The sequence below is a fragment of the Chaetodon auriga genome, chromosome 8, assembly GCF_051107435.1.
Source record: "Chaetodon auriga isolate fChaAug3 chromosome 8, fChaAug3.hap1, whole genome shotgun sequence".
Taxonomy (NCBI): domain Eukaryota; kingdom Metazoa; phylum Chordata; class Actinopteri; order Chaetodontiformes; family Chaetodontidae; genus Chaetodon; species Chaetodon auriga.
This window is the reverse complement of record NC_135081.1, coordinates 10304030-10318794: the sequence shown is the minus strand read 5'-3', so window position 1 is coordinate 10318794 and position 14765 is coordinate 10304030. Positions and strand designations below refer to the sequence as shown.

Genomic DNA, 14765 nt, shown 5'->3' with positions numbered 1-14765 from the left:
ACAGGTGCGTCAATGTTACGGTGCCAGAAATCCTACCCTGGCGATGATATAAATATTGTCATCCTTTCCTGATGGCCAGCGTAGCGCTGTGTTGGCTGTCTCACCCTGCTTTCCTGTGTCAAGGTTGGGCAGGAGTGTAGATTCCCTGTACTGGCCTGTGCTCAAGTCTTGGAGGTTTCCAGATGCTGAAACCATTATATAACTAGTACTAACTGTTTTGGCTCCTGTGCTGCTTAAAACACAATAACACTGGAAAGAATTTATGGAACAATCTGTATTTTATAATGCAATGACAGAGTGAGTCATCAAGTGTAGACACAGCAGCTTCTTCAAACAGCCTATTGATTATTTTACCAACAGTCAGGAGAGGACATTTTTCCAGAGCACCTGTGTCCATATATGAGCCACTAGCTCTGTGCATGGACAGGTGGGGATTTTACTGTTCAGCACAACTTCAGCCAGAGACAAGGAACTAATCCTACTGCTATACAGCTCGTTTCCATTGCTGCGTCCACACAGACGCATTGGCTATGTGCACACTTTTTGATCTGATTTGATTTGATCTGTCGAGACCAAAGCAGGTTCTTTCTATAGCGTCCATCCTCTTACAGCCTTGAAGAACAGAACTTACTATACTGCAAAGGATTTCTAATTAACTGCTCAGCCCTCTTGGTTGTTTCATTGCTATGTTTTGGCTCTCTGAGTGTCCACAGCCTTGTATGTTCTCTCTGCACACATGGTGACGCTAGAAAGTATGCATGGTAAAGCCTGATTGGCCTCTAAGGAAGCTCATCATTGCCATCATGTCCACTGCATGACTAGCTAGTCATATTTGATCATTACATACATCTTTGTTGAATATTTCTCTCTTATGGAAATAGAGATCAGGTTATATTAGATTACTTAAGATTGTTTTTGAGCTTTGTGAATTGTTAATAAGCTAGTTTGAATAAGTACTTCTTCTGGTATTTTTTGGTCATGTTTTCACAGTTTAGTTGTGGTTTCAAATACAAGATACATATGACAGTAAATGGTTGCATTTTGTACTTCTGTGGCTGACTTGCTGCCGACACATCCCAGTTGCTGCTGCGGAACAGCGTTCATTGGCCCTCTGGTGTCTCCTGGATCCCTGCCCTCCAGCTCCTCTGACCTCCCCACACAGGAAACCTCCAGGCCCCGGAGAGCCTCTGGCACCTGCCAACCTGCCATTCTTCCTGCCCTGAAATAGACCCTTACTGGCACTTATCTGATCTCTCTCTCTCTCTCTCTCTCTCTCTTTCTCTCTCTCTCTCTGTGTGTGTGTGTGTGTGTGTGTGTGTGTGTGTGTGTGTGTGTGTGTGTGTGTGTTTTCTTATCTTGGTGAGTTGGTATAGAGCCATGCTGACTGCTGCACATTCCCTGACTTCCTGTGGAGCCTCAGACAGCTGCATATCGATCAGTACACTGATGCATCACTTTAGAGGCTGTGTACACTCACACACTCACTGAAACACACACAGGCATACATTCAACATTTGTGCATGCATATAGACAAATGTGTGAAATCTCTCTCTCTCTCTCTCTCTCTCCCTCTCTCTCTCTCTCTCTCTCTCTCTCTCTCTCTCTCTCTCTCTCTCTCTCTCTCTCCCATTAGCCAGGTTGAAATTTCAGACAGGCTTCCATTATCGGTTGGAGTCTGCGGCTGCATCACTGATATCTGGAGGGATCATAAAACAGCAGGGCTGACTTTAATCAAAATATCAAAATGACTGAGAGGGCTAACCAGAGGATGAATGAGAGCGGACAGGCACAGAGAGATAATAGTTTGGGAATCAAAGTACATAAAAAAGCAATAAACAGTCTGGACAGGCCACACTGGAGAGTCCATCACACACCTAACACTGACAGACACGTACACACACTTGTGGGTGACTTGGAGGCCACCATATATACAAATTCCACTAAGCCACCACATCCCCCAGGTGCTGCACTTCACAGAGTGATATTTAGTGACAGGTTGCAGGCTGGCTGACCTCGCTGAATGTACTGTACGCAGCAAGAAGGAGAGTCAGTGCGTCTGGAATTCCTGCCTGGGAAGAGTCCCACCGACCTTTTGGAATTCCTTCCCCACTTTTAAATAGACCGGAGAGGTGTGGACTTTTAAACTTAGTTGAGTCCATTGCAGTCTTGGATGCAGTGCTCTGTATCTGTAGTGTTGATGATCTTTTGTGTTTGCAGGACGGTCATGAGGACGTTTGGTTCAACAAAACCACCCATTTAGGGAAAAATACCCTACTCTGTCTTCAACAGCTAATCCAAGCAAATAATCACACCTTAAAGTGCAAAATACTTAATATGAGCGATTCCTTTGCATGGAATTGTGAAACAATGTGCTTCCAAAGTAGATTTCGTACAGATGTTACAGCAGTGATGGTTATTAATATGTGAGTATAATACCACACACAATTCCTTTTGTGACTCCTAAATGTGTTTTACACTATTGATTCAGCATGTTTCTGCAATGCTCAGTGATCCAGCTGAAACAGAAAAGTATTTTCGGTTCCTTAGTTTGTTTTCACAGATATGGTCAGGGCTCTGAATAGCGAGAGAGGATGTGTGGATAGAAGTGAAGGATTTACGCTCCCAGTAGCCATAGATCAAACCACAGGACAGGATGTGTCTCAACCTCCCTCTGTCTTGGCACATTTTCCCTCCTCTTCCTGCAAGTCTCTTGGTCTTTATATCATCCTGTTGTTTTTGTTTGTTCATGCCTGTTTGTCTCACTGGCTGGACACCCTCATCTCTAACTCTCAGTCAGCAAACAAGACCTTGATCTCCTATCTGACCTTCCACTTGTCTCTTTTAGGCACAGATAAAATTGTAGGAATCTTGACAAACTTGAGTATTTGCACATGGTCAGACAAATTATCTAAATAACTGGTGTGAAATTATTCTAATAGCGTGCCACAAGTTGACAGTAGTTTATGTCTGTCTGTGTTTGCACAGTACTACGATCCCAGAGCAATTCACACTTTTACTGCCCCTTAGAAAGGTGGTAATCCCTCTTGGTATGATATTACATGTTTCTAGGAGAAGCTGAACAATGCCATTCCTCAAACAAGGACTGCATCTTGTAAGGATTTCTTTTAATGGCAAAAGTGCAAAGCCAGAACACAACTATTGCCCTTAACTCAATAGTAAAAATACTTTTTGCTACAGTCTTTTCTTGACTCCAGTTCTAACCTCAGTTGTTACACTATTTCAAATCCCCCATGTAATATCTTTGAAAACATACATATAATGTTCATCACTGACATTTGAAGATGTGTCTAAGTTGCTTGGCTTGGCCACAGATAAAACAAAATCTGCAGGCAGACTTTTGTTTAACAAGATGTTGACTCAGTGTTAGACTTGGAAGCTCACTGGCGTCAAGAAAAGGTGTTTTCGGGCTTGAGCCAAACACAACGTACTATTCTGCTGTTTTATCCTCATGTGGACTAAGTACAATAATGAAAACTTCATCGGACAACGGGCCATGTGAATATAACTGTCAACTACCTGTGCCAATGCTGTGCTGTAACCTGTAGGTGTTACTGAAAGGCCTCCGTCAATACTACTGAATAAGGACATGTCTGCAAAAGCCAGTTCTTCAGTATGCTGTGTTTACAGAGTTGTGACAGACAAAGGGCAGATCTCTCTGTGCAGTGTATTGGCCAATAATGAATCTTATTACGGCTCATGTTGAACAATAAATGATCACTGTAGAGTGTTGTGTAAAAAGTTTGTGTCTCAATAACACAGTTGCACAATTAATTAGACTTTTTTGCAAGAGGTGATGGTGGACAAATGAACCTAATTCATGTTTGCTGCGTGGCGGTATTATTCCGCCCCCGTGTGGAGAAGTTGGGGAACTACATCTGTGTGCGGCCATTATCTACTTCAAAGAGCTCCAGTTTCTAGGGGGACAGATTTAAGAGTTACACCACACCACTGTCTGAAAACAAGGTTGGGGCCAGCTTTTTTGTTGCTACATCGTTTGTCATAGCGGCATGTTAAATATGTTTTACGAAATATAACTTATTAATTCCCCCTGCTGCTCGATGCATGCGTACGTATTACAGAAAAAAAGGGACAGTTGAATCTTGTGTGACATTCAGTTTCCACGACACGATTCATTGTTTTACTGCAAAACAACAGTTCGTAAACTCTTTCATGACGTTGATGCGTCACTTGAGCTTTTTGAAAGAATATTTATCAGCAGTTTTGTAGTCCTCCGTAATGCAGTGGTTTCAACCAGAAAAGTGTGGCGACGCGAATGCTGGACGTTTTCCATTAAGCTGAATGTATCGAGTAGCACGAAGTTACAGTAAATAAGTTAAATATTTCAGACCTAATCTCATATCTCGTTGCACGTCGTTAGCAGCCTATTATATTGCTATTGTGCTAGTTAAGCAGTAACTTTCTAAATGTCAATGTAGGGTTCAAAGGCTGCAGCTTTTTCTGCTTCCTGCTAATAAAACTAATCACTGTCATCTCTGACGTGTTCCTGTGGTAATTATTAATGAAGAGTTTCAATGTCTTTATCTGCCTCTCCCCATTTTACAATGTCATCAAGGCCTGCTACTAAAAGCCCCAAATACCAACACCCCTTTAATATATGCCCACCTCTTTTTTCATTGGCTAACACATCTGAGGTCATTTCTCCCAGTGAAGGTGAAAGGTGAATATTTTCTCCCACGTTTCTTCTTCTCCATGCTGCTGCAGGATGGCACTGTGTGCAGTGAGACGGCAGCCGGTGCGGAGCAGCAGCTGTGGAGCCTGGGCCTGGTGAGGGAGTCTGGCCGGGGTTGTTTGTCACCATGCGGGTCATAGTAAATAAAGTCGTAAATAAAGGAACATCAAATCTGCCCTGTTGGACCCGTATGGTTTGTTCACAAATCACAAACATAAACCTCTCTGAGGTGCTGAGAGTTGTGAAATGCTAATCTCTAAAAGTCATGACTTCTCTGGTTCTGACTCATGACTACAATGAGTCAGAACCAGAGATGGTTCATTTTTATGGGTTACAACTTTGCTTGTGCAGCTCTGTATCACATCTCCTCCAGGCTGAATTACAGAGAGGTGAGGAAGTGCATTAAAAGCATTCATCCTCCTCCTGTTTGTGAGTGCGAGCATTAACTCTCAGTCCTGAGCAACACTGGTCTGATTTCCATTAGATACACATTTCATTATACTACAATCACACATATGCATATTCAGTTTGATTTAAATTATCATTGATCTAAAAGCAAACATCTAACAATGTAAAGAACAACAGTATAAAGACATGCTGTCCAGACCTACTTGTTTGATTTACTAGTAATGTACCTTATACACACTACTGCAGCCGTCCAGTGAAGCACAGTTTCATTTGAAATGCTTTCTAACTGAGGGCTGGATGTGTGTATTGATTGATGGGATTTAAATAAACGGCATAAATGTTGTTCCCTCCAGGCTGCTGCAGAGACAGAGCAGGGGCTGTGTGTACTCCAGCATCCATGGCTTCAGCCAGGAGGAGATCAGAGACAAGCTGCAGGCCTTTCCTGGAGGCTCCATCGATCTGCTCAAACAGGAGTCTGGCGTCGCTGTGCTGACCATCAACAACCCCTCCCGCATGAATGCCTTCTCTGGTAAGGTGATATTTAACGCTGTATATTTTCCTTGGAATGACTAGCGCAGATTTGGTATTGAAATGATCACTTGAAACAGCCCAGTTTATAGTTTGGAGTTTTTGCTTCCTCCCAGGCAGCATGATGGTGGATCTGGAGGAGAGGGTGAGTCAGCTGGAGAGCTGGACTGATGGTAAAGGCCTGATTGTTCAGGGCGCTGCTGGAACTTTCTGCTCTGGATCAGACCTCAACGCTGTCAGGGCGATATCTAACCCACAGGTAGAAAAGCAGAGAACCTCTTCACAATGTCTCTTTGCTGTGGTTGTCTTTCTCTTCCTCTACCTTTGTCTGTGCTCGTCTTTGTCTCATTGTCTCTTGGATCTACACTCTACCTTGTAGGATGGGATGAAGATGTGTATGTTCATGCAGAATGCTCTCACAAGGCTACTCAGGTAAGGGCTCTCATTTTTCTCTCTACTGCTCCAGTAAATACCAGAGCAGACTAAAACAGCAGCAACCAGCCAGACTTTAAATAAGTTTAAAGGAGTTTAGCTGTTATGCAATGTGCACGATGGTGTGCTGACAGAATAGTTCTCTCAGTGCAGGCTGCCTCTGATCTCTGTTGCTGTGGTGGAGGGGAGAGCGCTGGGAGGCGGTGCAGAACTCACCACTGCCTGCGATTTCAGGTAATGTTTTTTAGAGAAGGGATCATACATTTTACACCAGTTTCATCCTAAAGCTTGCTAATAACCTAACTTGTGTCTGTCATCTCTCTTACATAGGTTAATGGCATCTGGCAGTGTGATCCAGTTTGTCCACAAACACATGGGCCTGGTCCCAGGCTGGGGCGGTGCCGCGCGACTCGTCCACACCGTCGGAAGCCAGAATGCCCTGAAGCTGCTTGCCGGCGCTCTGAAGGTGGACCCTGAACTTGGCCTGCAGATTGGACTGGCTGACGGACTCCTGGAGGTCCCTCAGGCTGAGGAGGGCACAGGGACTCTGCTGCAGCAGGCTGAGAACTGGCTCAGTCGCTATACAAAAGGACCGGCCCCAGTGATCCGGGCTGTGAAGAAGGTGGTGCTGTCAGGGAGGGAGCTCCCCCTGTCAGAGGCTCTGAGGACTGAGAGGGATGTGTTTGGGACGGTGTGGGGCGGTCCAGCTAACCTGCAGGCTCTGGCCAGCAAATCCAAACACAAATGAGTGTCTTTGCTCACTTTCATAAGAACTTCTGGGATCAGCCAAGATGTTCAACTGCAACATATTTGGAAAGACCGGTCCTCGACTCTTGATAGACATCAATAAACATATTTAGTTCTTTGGTGTGCTGAAGATATTTATAAGTATTTTTCCTCTAATACACTGATAATGAGAGATTGCTCATTGTCACATACTTTAACGGTTGTACTGTGCAGTATTTTGATTGGCATCTCTCTAACATTGTCACGAGTAGGAGCTGAGATACAAACAGTGATGCTGATAATGCTCTTTTCTGGTCATGTATTGCAAACATAAATGAGGGTGGTGTTCTTGAGGACGAAAACTGAATTAACACCATAAATAAAGACTCTCCTGCTCCTTTGGGGTTATATCTTAGTAGCAGCCTCCTCTTTACATAAACCAGTGTCAGCCGGCCCCGAGAAATGATCGTCTTCATTTCTACTCTGTAGGCTCATACTCAATATGAAGACTTACTTCTTAGATTTATCCTCTCAATTAAAGCACATTCTGTAATAGAACAGTGAATATGCTGTTTGTGTTTCCTTGGGTATTTTCAGTGGGCGTGAAAACAAGGGCCTAAAAGGACTACATTCTCCATCTTCTGAATCCCTCTGTCCCCATCAGTCAAGCAAATGAACGCTGTCAAAATGGGATTATGGTATTGATTAGATCCTGCCAGCCTGATCCTAACTGAAGCAGACACATAGCAGCAGCATACAGATAAGACACTGATGAAGTTTAACAAGCATGAGGCATCAGCATCTGTCTGCAGGATTGAAAGTAAAGCTGCTGCATTTCTTTCCTCTTTACCTCAGTTTTGTAGGTTAGTTCAGCGGATCCTTCAGATTCTCCTGTGCTCAATGTGGCCTTGATTATCCCCACTCTCTCTGTTTCTATTCTACTGGGAAATTCTTAGCTGTAGGTAAAAGCACTCTGTACTCTGCACGATAGCTCTCATTGATGCCTGTGATGCTGTTGAGGGTCAGATATACATACTATAGTCTTTTCTATTCTCCACTTTGTAGCCCATTTTTCATTGCACATTTAAAATGAGTCCATACAGTAAACTCAGTGTTACAAAAGCAACGTGCACAGACTGAAATGGCACAAACAGGACAGGTCCCTGAAGGATGCCAGGCTTTAATCTCCGGTTCCCCTTCCAGAGGTCATGTTTCCTGGCCAGACACCCAGCAGGAGTGCTAATGGCTGCTGTGGTCAGAATACCAAACACCTACAAGGTGAATGAGGCAAAGAAGGTGGCCTCGTGATAATGTACTGCACATTAAAAACTTGTCTATACGGCTTCCACTGACAGACAAAAAGATGTATTACATACTGTTAACAATATGGATTGTAAATGCTATCGTTTAGACCCATTTTGATTGTTTTTATGGCTAATTAGAGAGACTAGGGGGGAGTTTTTTCCCCCTAGAAAAATCTCTACAGGTGGTAGTTTGTTTAAATGGGGTCAAATCTTACGTACAATGGACCCATTGATAGTCCGACTTATGTAACACTCAAGACAGCTCCATTTCAAAGACAGAAAAAAACAGACATGCACCCTAATCACATGGCAAAATGAGAAGTCAACAAATCCTTTTAAGATGATGAAATGACACAATTTATTCTTAAATTACAAACCATGTAACAAAAAAAGTTGCCAAGCAAAAACTGTTACACAAACTTTATTCTTCAGAATGGAAAGTCTAAGACTGAGCTGATGATGTAAGCATGTAAGAAATATAAAAATAACGTAACTTGACATCTCTGCAGGTTGGCCAACAGCAGTGGCATGTTCTTGTTCTCTTAGTGCCTCAGACATCATACACAAGAGGATTTACAACCAGAAACACAAAAACAAACACAAATTAAAAACATGTACTCAAACTCAACCCAAAAAAAATACCAGTTCTCAACATCCGGCCAACCAGTAGTGTTTAAATAACTCTCTCTTCAAACATGCACAAATCACAAAACTTTAGAAACACACCAATTGAGAATACTTCAGTCAGGGACAATAAGAATACTCACGAGGCCGCGGAGGCCTCAACAGCTTTAAAAGGAAAACACTGATACTTCACATTAAAATGCCAATTATTTAAAGCTGGGAAAGGCTAAAATCAATTCAATATGTACTTCTATCACGTGCATTTGTTTAGAACAGTAGCTGTAATCTCCATAGATTTGAAAATTTCAGAAAGCTGCAGCTTAATGGAAATCAAAAGACAAACCCTCAGGTGTGTAGCCACATGATCCTGTGGGCTCCTGATTTACATTACTATGTTGTAGCACATTTAGTGTGAAATTTAAATACACACATGCCTTAATAGTATCAGTAAGTACGTAAGTACAATCTGCTCTGAAAGGACACACTTCCAAAAGTTAAGTTACATTTCAGAATTTTGCAGGAAAAGCTTCATAATCAGTTAAATCTGAAGTCAGGAAGTCGTTTCGGAGGGGAGAGGTTGGGAACAAGTTAGCGAGGATTCAATTCTTTGCAAGAGTAGTCAGATGACCTGAGCTCCAACAGGCTCATGTCTGCGTGCTATGTTAGCTGAGAGAGTTAAAGTGTAGATGATTAGAATGCAGTCGTTCATAATGATAAAGACACAGTTCCATTTCCAGGAGTAACATTCCCATTCATGCTTTCTCTCTCTAATGTCACAGATCTGGTTGAGACTCCTAGAAACCTTATAGGTATTAGGATCATAATGTCAACACAAGAATACCTTGGAGAGGGAGAGGCATCTTGGCGAGTCACTTCTACTGTTTAATTTCCAACCTTTTTTTTGGAAATTAAAAAGAACAGACTCATCATGCCTGCAACCAAATGGCAGAAAGTGAGCAGACTGATGGCAGCTGAACACCACAGTAAGTCTGATACACCTACCTCACATGATGTGCTGGATAGGCAGTTCTGACATTTCATGGCTCACAACGAGCTGTATCCATCTGGCTGTTTACCAAACTGTACCTCCTGTCTCAGTGCTAGAACATAAACCCAACATTGCTTCTACTCTAGCTATTTCGTAAATGAGGCAGATAAACAAATCATACAGATACATCCAGATCACTGTGAGCCCGAAACGGAGTTGTTTACCTAAAAACATGGAGAACGTTATGCTTGATTTCTCTTGTATCAAGCAGTCTGCCCACATCTGATCCGTGAGAGAGTGAAGAACAGCATACAGTGAGGAATAAATTAATGAAATGGAACATAGCCATTTGGTGATGATGACATCCATGATGACTTCACACTTCAGTCACTGTACATTGGCCATCGGGCATCCTGGACCTTCCACTGCTACTGGATGAAGAAGGGGGGGAGGCGGACTCTGCGCCAGGAGGGGCTCTGTCCTCTGGATTCAGTCTTTGCCTTCGTGGCCTCCCCTCCCACGGCTCCACGCGCTCTTCATCTCCCCCCTCCTCTTCCTCATCCTCCTCTTCCTCATCATCGCTCCAGTCTCCAGAGCCAGACTCGTCCACAGAGGTGTGAGGGTCAGAGGACCTGGAGGGTGAGGCCTCCTCTTCCTCGTCTTCTTCCTCTCCTTCCCCAGCTTCAGACCGCTCATGAGAAGGTGTGGGCCTGAGGCTGATTTGCAGCTGGGAGAGAGCATCCTCCAGAGTGGGGCTGCTGCTGCTGCTGCTGCTGCCAGGCTGACCACCAAGGGAGGTCGGAGGTCTGGCAGTGGCTGGAGGGGCTGTAACAGTAGATGGGATACCTGTGACCTGCTGCTGCACACCTGCTACTGTGGTATCAGCCCCATCAGCAGAGTTTTCTCGACCTGCTGCCCCGATGGCCCCAGAAACACCTTCAGTGTCCAAACGCAGTCCCGCCACTCCCTTCTTGGGAATATCCAAAACGTCTCTCTTCATCTTGCGCCTACGACCATGCTCATTGCGCCTGTACTGCACCATGTTTTCCAAGTCGGCTACATACAAAAAACCAGCGATGAGCATTTCAGCTGTTTTCTTGCCCTTGGAGAAAGCGTCCTCCAGCTCTCGGCTGGTTCGCTCATCATACTGCCACCAACCATTACGGCCCTCATAATACCAAGCGTGATCACTTGCTGCCCCACCCCGACCTCCCGCTGAAGCTTTCAGCTCCTCTGGGGAGAGAAGCGTAGGCCTTTCCAGGAAGTCATCCGGTACTTCCTGTCTGCAGAGGGCACAGCGTTTGCTCTGCCAGGACGCTCCCTTCACACACAGGAAACAGAAGACGTGATGGCATGGCAGTTGGACTGGGTGGACGCAGCTCTGCAGACAGATGGCACACTCTGGTACAGACAGGGCCGGGGATGAGTTGCTGGAGCCAGAGCATGATGATTCTGCACTGTTCCCACTTCCACTACCACTGTTGCTGCCTTTCTTACTGGATGGAAGTGAGCTAACAGAGTGGTCTACTTCCCCACAACTAGCCATCCTTAGGAAGTACTGAGGAAAGGGGACAATCGTAAATACAGGTTATAGAAAGTAAGTTTGGATTATTCTCTTGTCTTTTATCAATACTATTCATTTTGAAAAAGACAAATCAGCATTCAAGATTATTATTATTGAGGTTGTTGTTTTTAGATTGACACATGATCAAAAATTCTAGTAAGATAGATCATCTGCAATAAAAATACTTGTCACAATCATTTTTAGCACTCAAATGCTAAAGTCACTGTCATCAAACAACAAACAGGCCCATGATAAAGTTCAAACTAAGAATTGTACATATCGAATGACACGACAATCTATATGCCACCTGTAACCTGAAACAAGGCTGACAGACGTGATATTTGATACTTACTGGAAGTAGTCTTAATGCTGATGTATCATTAGGAGAGCTGATGGAGCTTCAAACCTGCCACTGACAGAATGAATAGAGCAGTCGTTGAAAATGCGTTTGTTTTCGCACAGTCCTGCAAGTAAGTACAAATGCGATAAACAATGTCAAGTTATATCTTTTGTAAACACTATTTGACAACCAAACACAATGTGTCAAACAAGTTGCACTTTCTGCCTGATGTGGAAGGGGACTGGCAACAAGTCAGCATTAATTCACTTAGCTTTGACTGATATGTAACCAGAGGGTTTACTTAAGTCTGCGGAACAAAGGGCTGCTGTTAAGTGTCCGACTACATGTCACGTTAGTGACCTGTGTTAAGTAATGCAAGTTTGTGCTAACCCAGCTGGCCTTATGACAGGGCTAATGATGAACACAGCTAACACTAGTCGAGTCAAATCAACAGCTAACGATTTAAGTTAATGTTCATATTAAGCGGTGACAGTTTAGAAGCAAACTAGGTAGCTACACAGCTAGCAGCTAATCAGAAGCAAGCAGCTTGTCACCGTTACACGCACACACACACGTAAAAGAGTACATACAGATTTCTCGACTGGCAAAGCGATCACAACAATAAGACCTGTTGTAGCTAACGCTGGGTAGGCTAGTGGCAACACTCTGACTCCAGCAAATAGACGGAGTTCATTTGACGGCGCTAGCTTATTTTAGCAGAGCGACATAAACAGCAAGAAGCATTTTCTCACGACAAAGACAATGTGACGACCGCGTACGTACCGTACCGTTGGACTTTGCTGTGTTAGTCTGATGTACAGTAATAAATCTTGTAACAGCACTGATTTCCAATGTTAATTTACCGACTGCCAGTGTTAACTGGCTTTGTTTTCCTCCGAAAAAAGAGGCTGAAATAAAGACGAAGACGTAACAGTACGCGCTGACGCAATTTGACGTAATATCGCACGACCCATATCCTCTACGCATGACAGTTTACAGTCTTCCTGTTCGCTCGTGGCTAGAGGACGTTGGTGTCACAGAGGAGAGGGGCTCTTCAGGTATTTTATTTTCATTCAATTAACAAAAGAAATCACAGAAACAAAATGTTTTCCCGTGCCGTGAGACCTACCGTGAGCCTCGCTCGGAGCCTGTCCACCTCCTCGCAGAACAACGCTAAAGTGGCGGTGCTAGGAGCGTCAGGCGGCATAGGCCAGCCGCTATCTCTGCTTCTCAAGAATAGCCCCCTGGTGAGTCACCTCTCCCTGTATGATATTGCCCACACCCCCGGGGTGGCTGCAGACCTCAGCCACATCGAGACGAGGGCCCAGGTGACGGGCCACATGGGTCCCGACCAGCTGGATGCTGCTTTGCAGGGCTGCGACGTCGTGGTCATCCCCGCCGGCGTGCCCCGAAAACCAGGCATGACTCGTGATGACCTCTTCAACACCAACGCCACCATTGTAGCCACCTTGGCCGATGCCTGCGCCCGCAACTGCCCTGAGGCAATGATCTGTATTATCGCCAACCCCGTCAACTCGACCATCCCTATTACATCAGAGGTCATGAAGAAGCATGGCGTGTACAACCCCAACAAAGTGTTTGGTGTCACAACCCTGGACATTGTCAGAGCAAACACCTTCGTGGCAGAGCTCAAAGGCCTCGACCCAGCCCGGGTCAATGTTCCAGTCATTGGAGGTCACGCTGGGAAGACCATCATTCCCCTCATTTCCCAGTGCACACCAAAAGTGGAGTTCCCTGCTGATCAGCTGTCTGCTCTGACCGGCAGGATCCAGGAGGCTGGCACAGAGGTGGTGAAGGCCAAGGCCGGAGCTGGATCTGCTACCCTCTCCATGGCCTACGCCGGTGCCCGTTTCACCTTCTCCGTCCTGGATGCCATGAATGGAAAGGAGGGTGTGGTTGAGTGCTCCTTCGTCAGGTCCGAGGAGACCGAGTGCAAGTACTTCTCGACACCTCTTCTCCTGGGGAAGAACGGCATTGAGAAGAACCTTGGGCTGGGCAAGCTGAGTGCCTTCGAGGAGAAGCTGGTGGCCGACGCCATGGACGAGCTGAAGGGTTCCATCAAGAAGGGCGAGGATTTTGTGGCTAAGATGAAGTGAACAGGGGGCATTGAGTTAGTTGAAAACACACAACAGCTGTGATTGATGATTTGTTCCGTCTTAACGTAAAAGGCATCTGGGTAAACCTCAAGATCTGTCACAGTGTTTCCTCGTTTGTTTGTGTTTAAGCAGTACAGTCATCTTGTTTCAGAAATCATGGGGTTAACCATGGTTATTTTTCCTATGTATAATTACCTTTACAAACATGGCTTTATCTTGCACTTAGTATTTGTGTACATACTGTACTGTGACTTATCTATATTTTGCAGATGTCAAATTTAAACAAAATCTCATATATTTTCATGTAAAGTCTGCAATAGTGTGAATTTCTCTGCTGAATGAATGAGGGGGAAATACTGTCATCTTGCCTGTTGATGCAAATAATTGTTACTGATGAGCAAAAATACTCACTCCAATAAACAGTTTAGCTGTAAAAAAAAAAACAAAAAAGAATTTTTATTTATTTGATTTTATCCTACAAAACTAATTTGGTTTGACAGTGTACATCTGAAACTTGGTGAAAGACCGCTGACACATGAAACTAAGCAGGTAAATCCAGATCAGTGATCATCCTTCATTTCACATTTCAGTTCTGGTCCATTGACAAACTTCATAGGCACTGAAATATTGTAGGTATACAGGTATGGGTTATTGAAATGCATACAAGTTAATGTTAGAGAAGTGATTCAAACTGATCATACACTTGAATCAGTTTCATTAGAAAATGTATATCTTGGACCTATTGTCCTGCAAAAACCAGACTAATAAAATGATCATAAAGAATGAGAACTGCGAGTAGCTTGATTACTTTAAAGTGCACGTTTGATTCAAATAGAGGAACAGGTTATAGTAGGTATATTAGAAAAGATGCCACTGATTTTGGTTGCGTCATTGCAGGATGTCAGTATCTACAAAAGTGCTTGGTATTATCACATTATGTGACGCCCTACTGCCACTGCAGTCCACCCAAATGAGCCCATGGCAACCTTTGACTCAAGAACTGATAGCTGCGTTCTGCACTGA

The 14765-nt window shown here is 44.2% G+C and overlaps 3 protein-coding genes across 6 annotated transcripts; 2 read left to right on the top strand and 1 right to left on the bottom strand.

Moving 5' to 3' along the window:
* Nucleotides 1–3943: 3943 nt before the first annotated feature.
* On the top strand, nt 3944–7368 carry echdc1 (enoyl CoA hydratase domain containing 1). The gene is made up of 7 exons (XM_076737365.1): nt 3944–3984; nt 4744–4806; nt 5473–5648; nt 5764–5906; nt 6027–6079; nt 6233–6313; nt 6410–7368. Exons 2-7 carry the CDS (start codon nt 4745–4747, stop codon nt 6825–6827), a joined length of 933 nt encoding a protein of 310 aa, XP_076593480.1. The 5' UTR covers nt 3944–3984; nt 4744; the 3' UTR covers nt 6828–7368.
* Nucleotides 7369–8446: 1078 nt separating this feature from the next.
* LOC143324286 (E3 ubiquitin-protein ligase rnf146-like) lies at nt 8447–12562 on the bottom strand. 4 transcript variants are annotated; one of them, XM_076736643.1, is made up of 3 exons: nt 12409–12562; nt 11638–11697; nt 8447–11279 (listed from the first exon to the last, which is right to left on the bottom strand). In XM_076736643.1, exon 3 carries the CDS (start codon nt 11265–11267, stop codon nt 10098–10100), a length of 1170 nt encoding a protein of 389 aa, XP_076592758.1. In that variant the 5' UTR covers nt 11268–11279; nt 11638–11697; nt 12409–12562; the 3' UTR covers nt 8447–10097. The 4 variants fall into 4 exon arrangements, with proteins under 4 accessions (XP_076592758.1, XP_076592756.1, XP_076592757.1 ...); XM_076736641.1 differs by having other exon boundaries at nt 11638–11749; nt 12409–12560; XM_076736642.1 differs by having other exon boundaries at nt 11638–11749; nt 12414–12546.
* Nucleotides 12563–12613: 51 nt separating this feature from the next.
* On the top strand, nt 12614–14525 carry mdh2 (malate dehydrogenase 2, NAD (mitochondrial)). The gene has a single exon (XM_076736645.1). The coding sequence runs from the start codon at nt 12729–12731 to the stop codon at nt 13740–13742; it is 1014 nt and encodes a 337-aa protein (XP_076592760.1). The 5' UTR covers nt 12614–12728; the 3' UTR covers nt 13743–14525.
* Nucleotides 14526–14765: the final 240 nt, after the last annotated feature.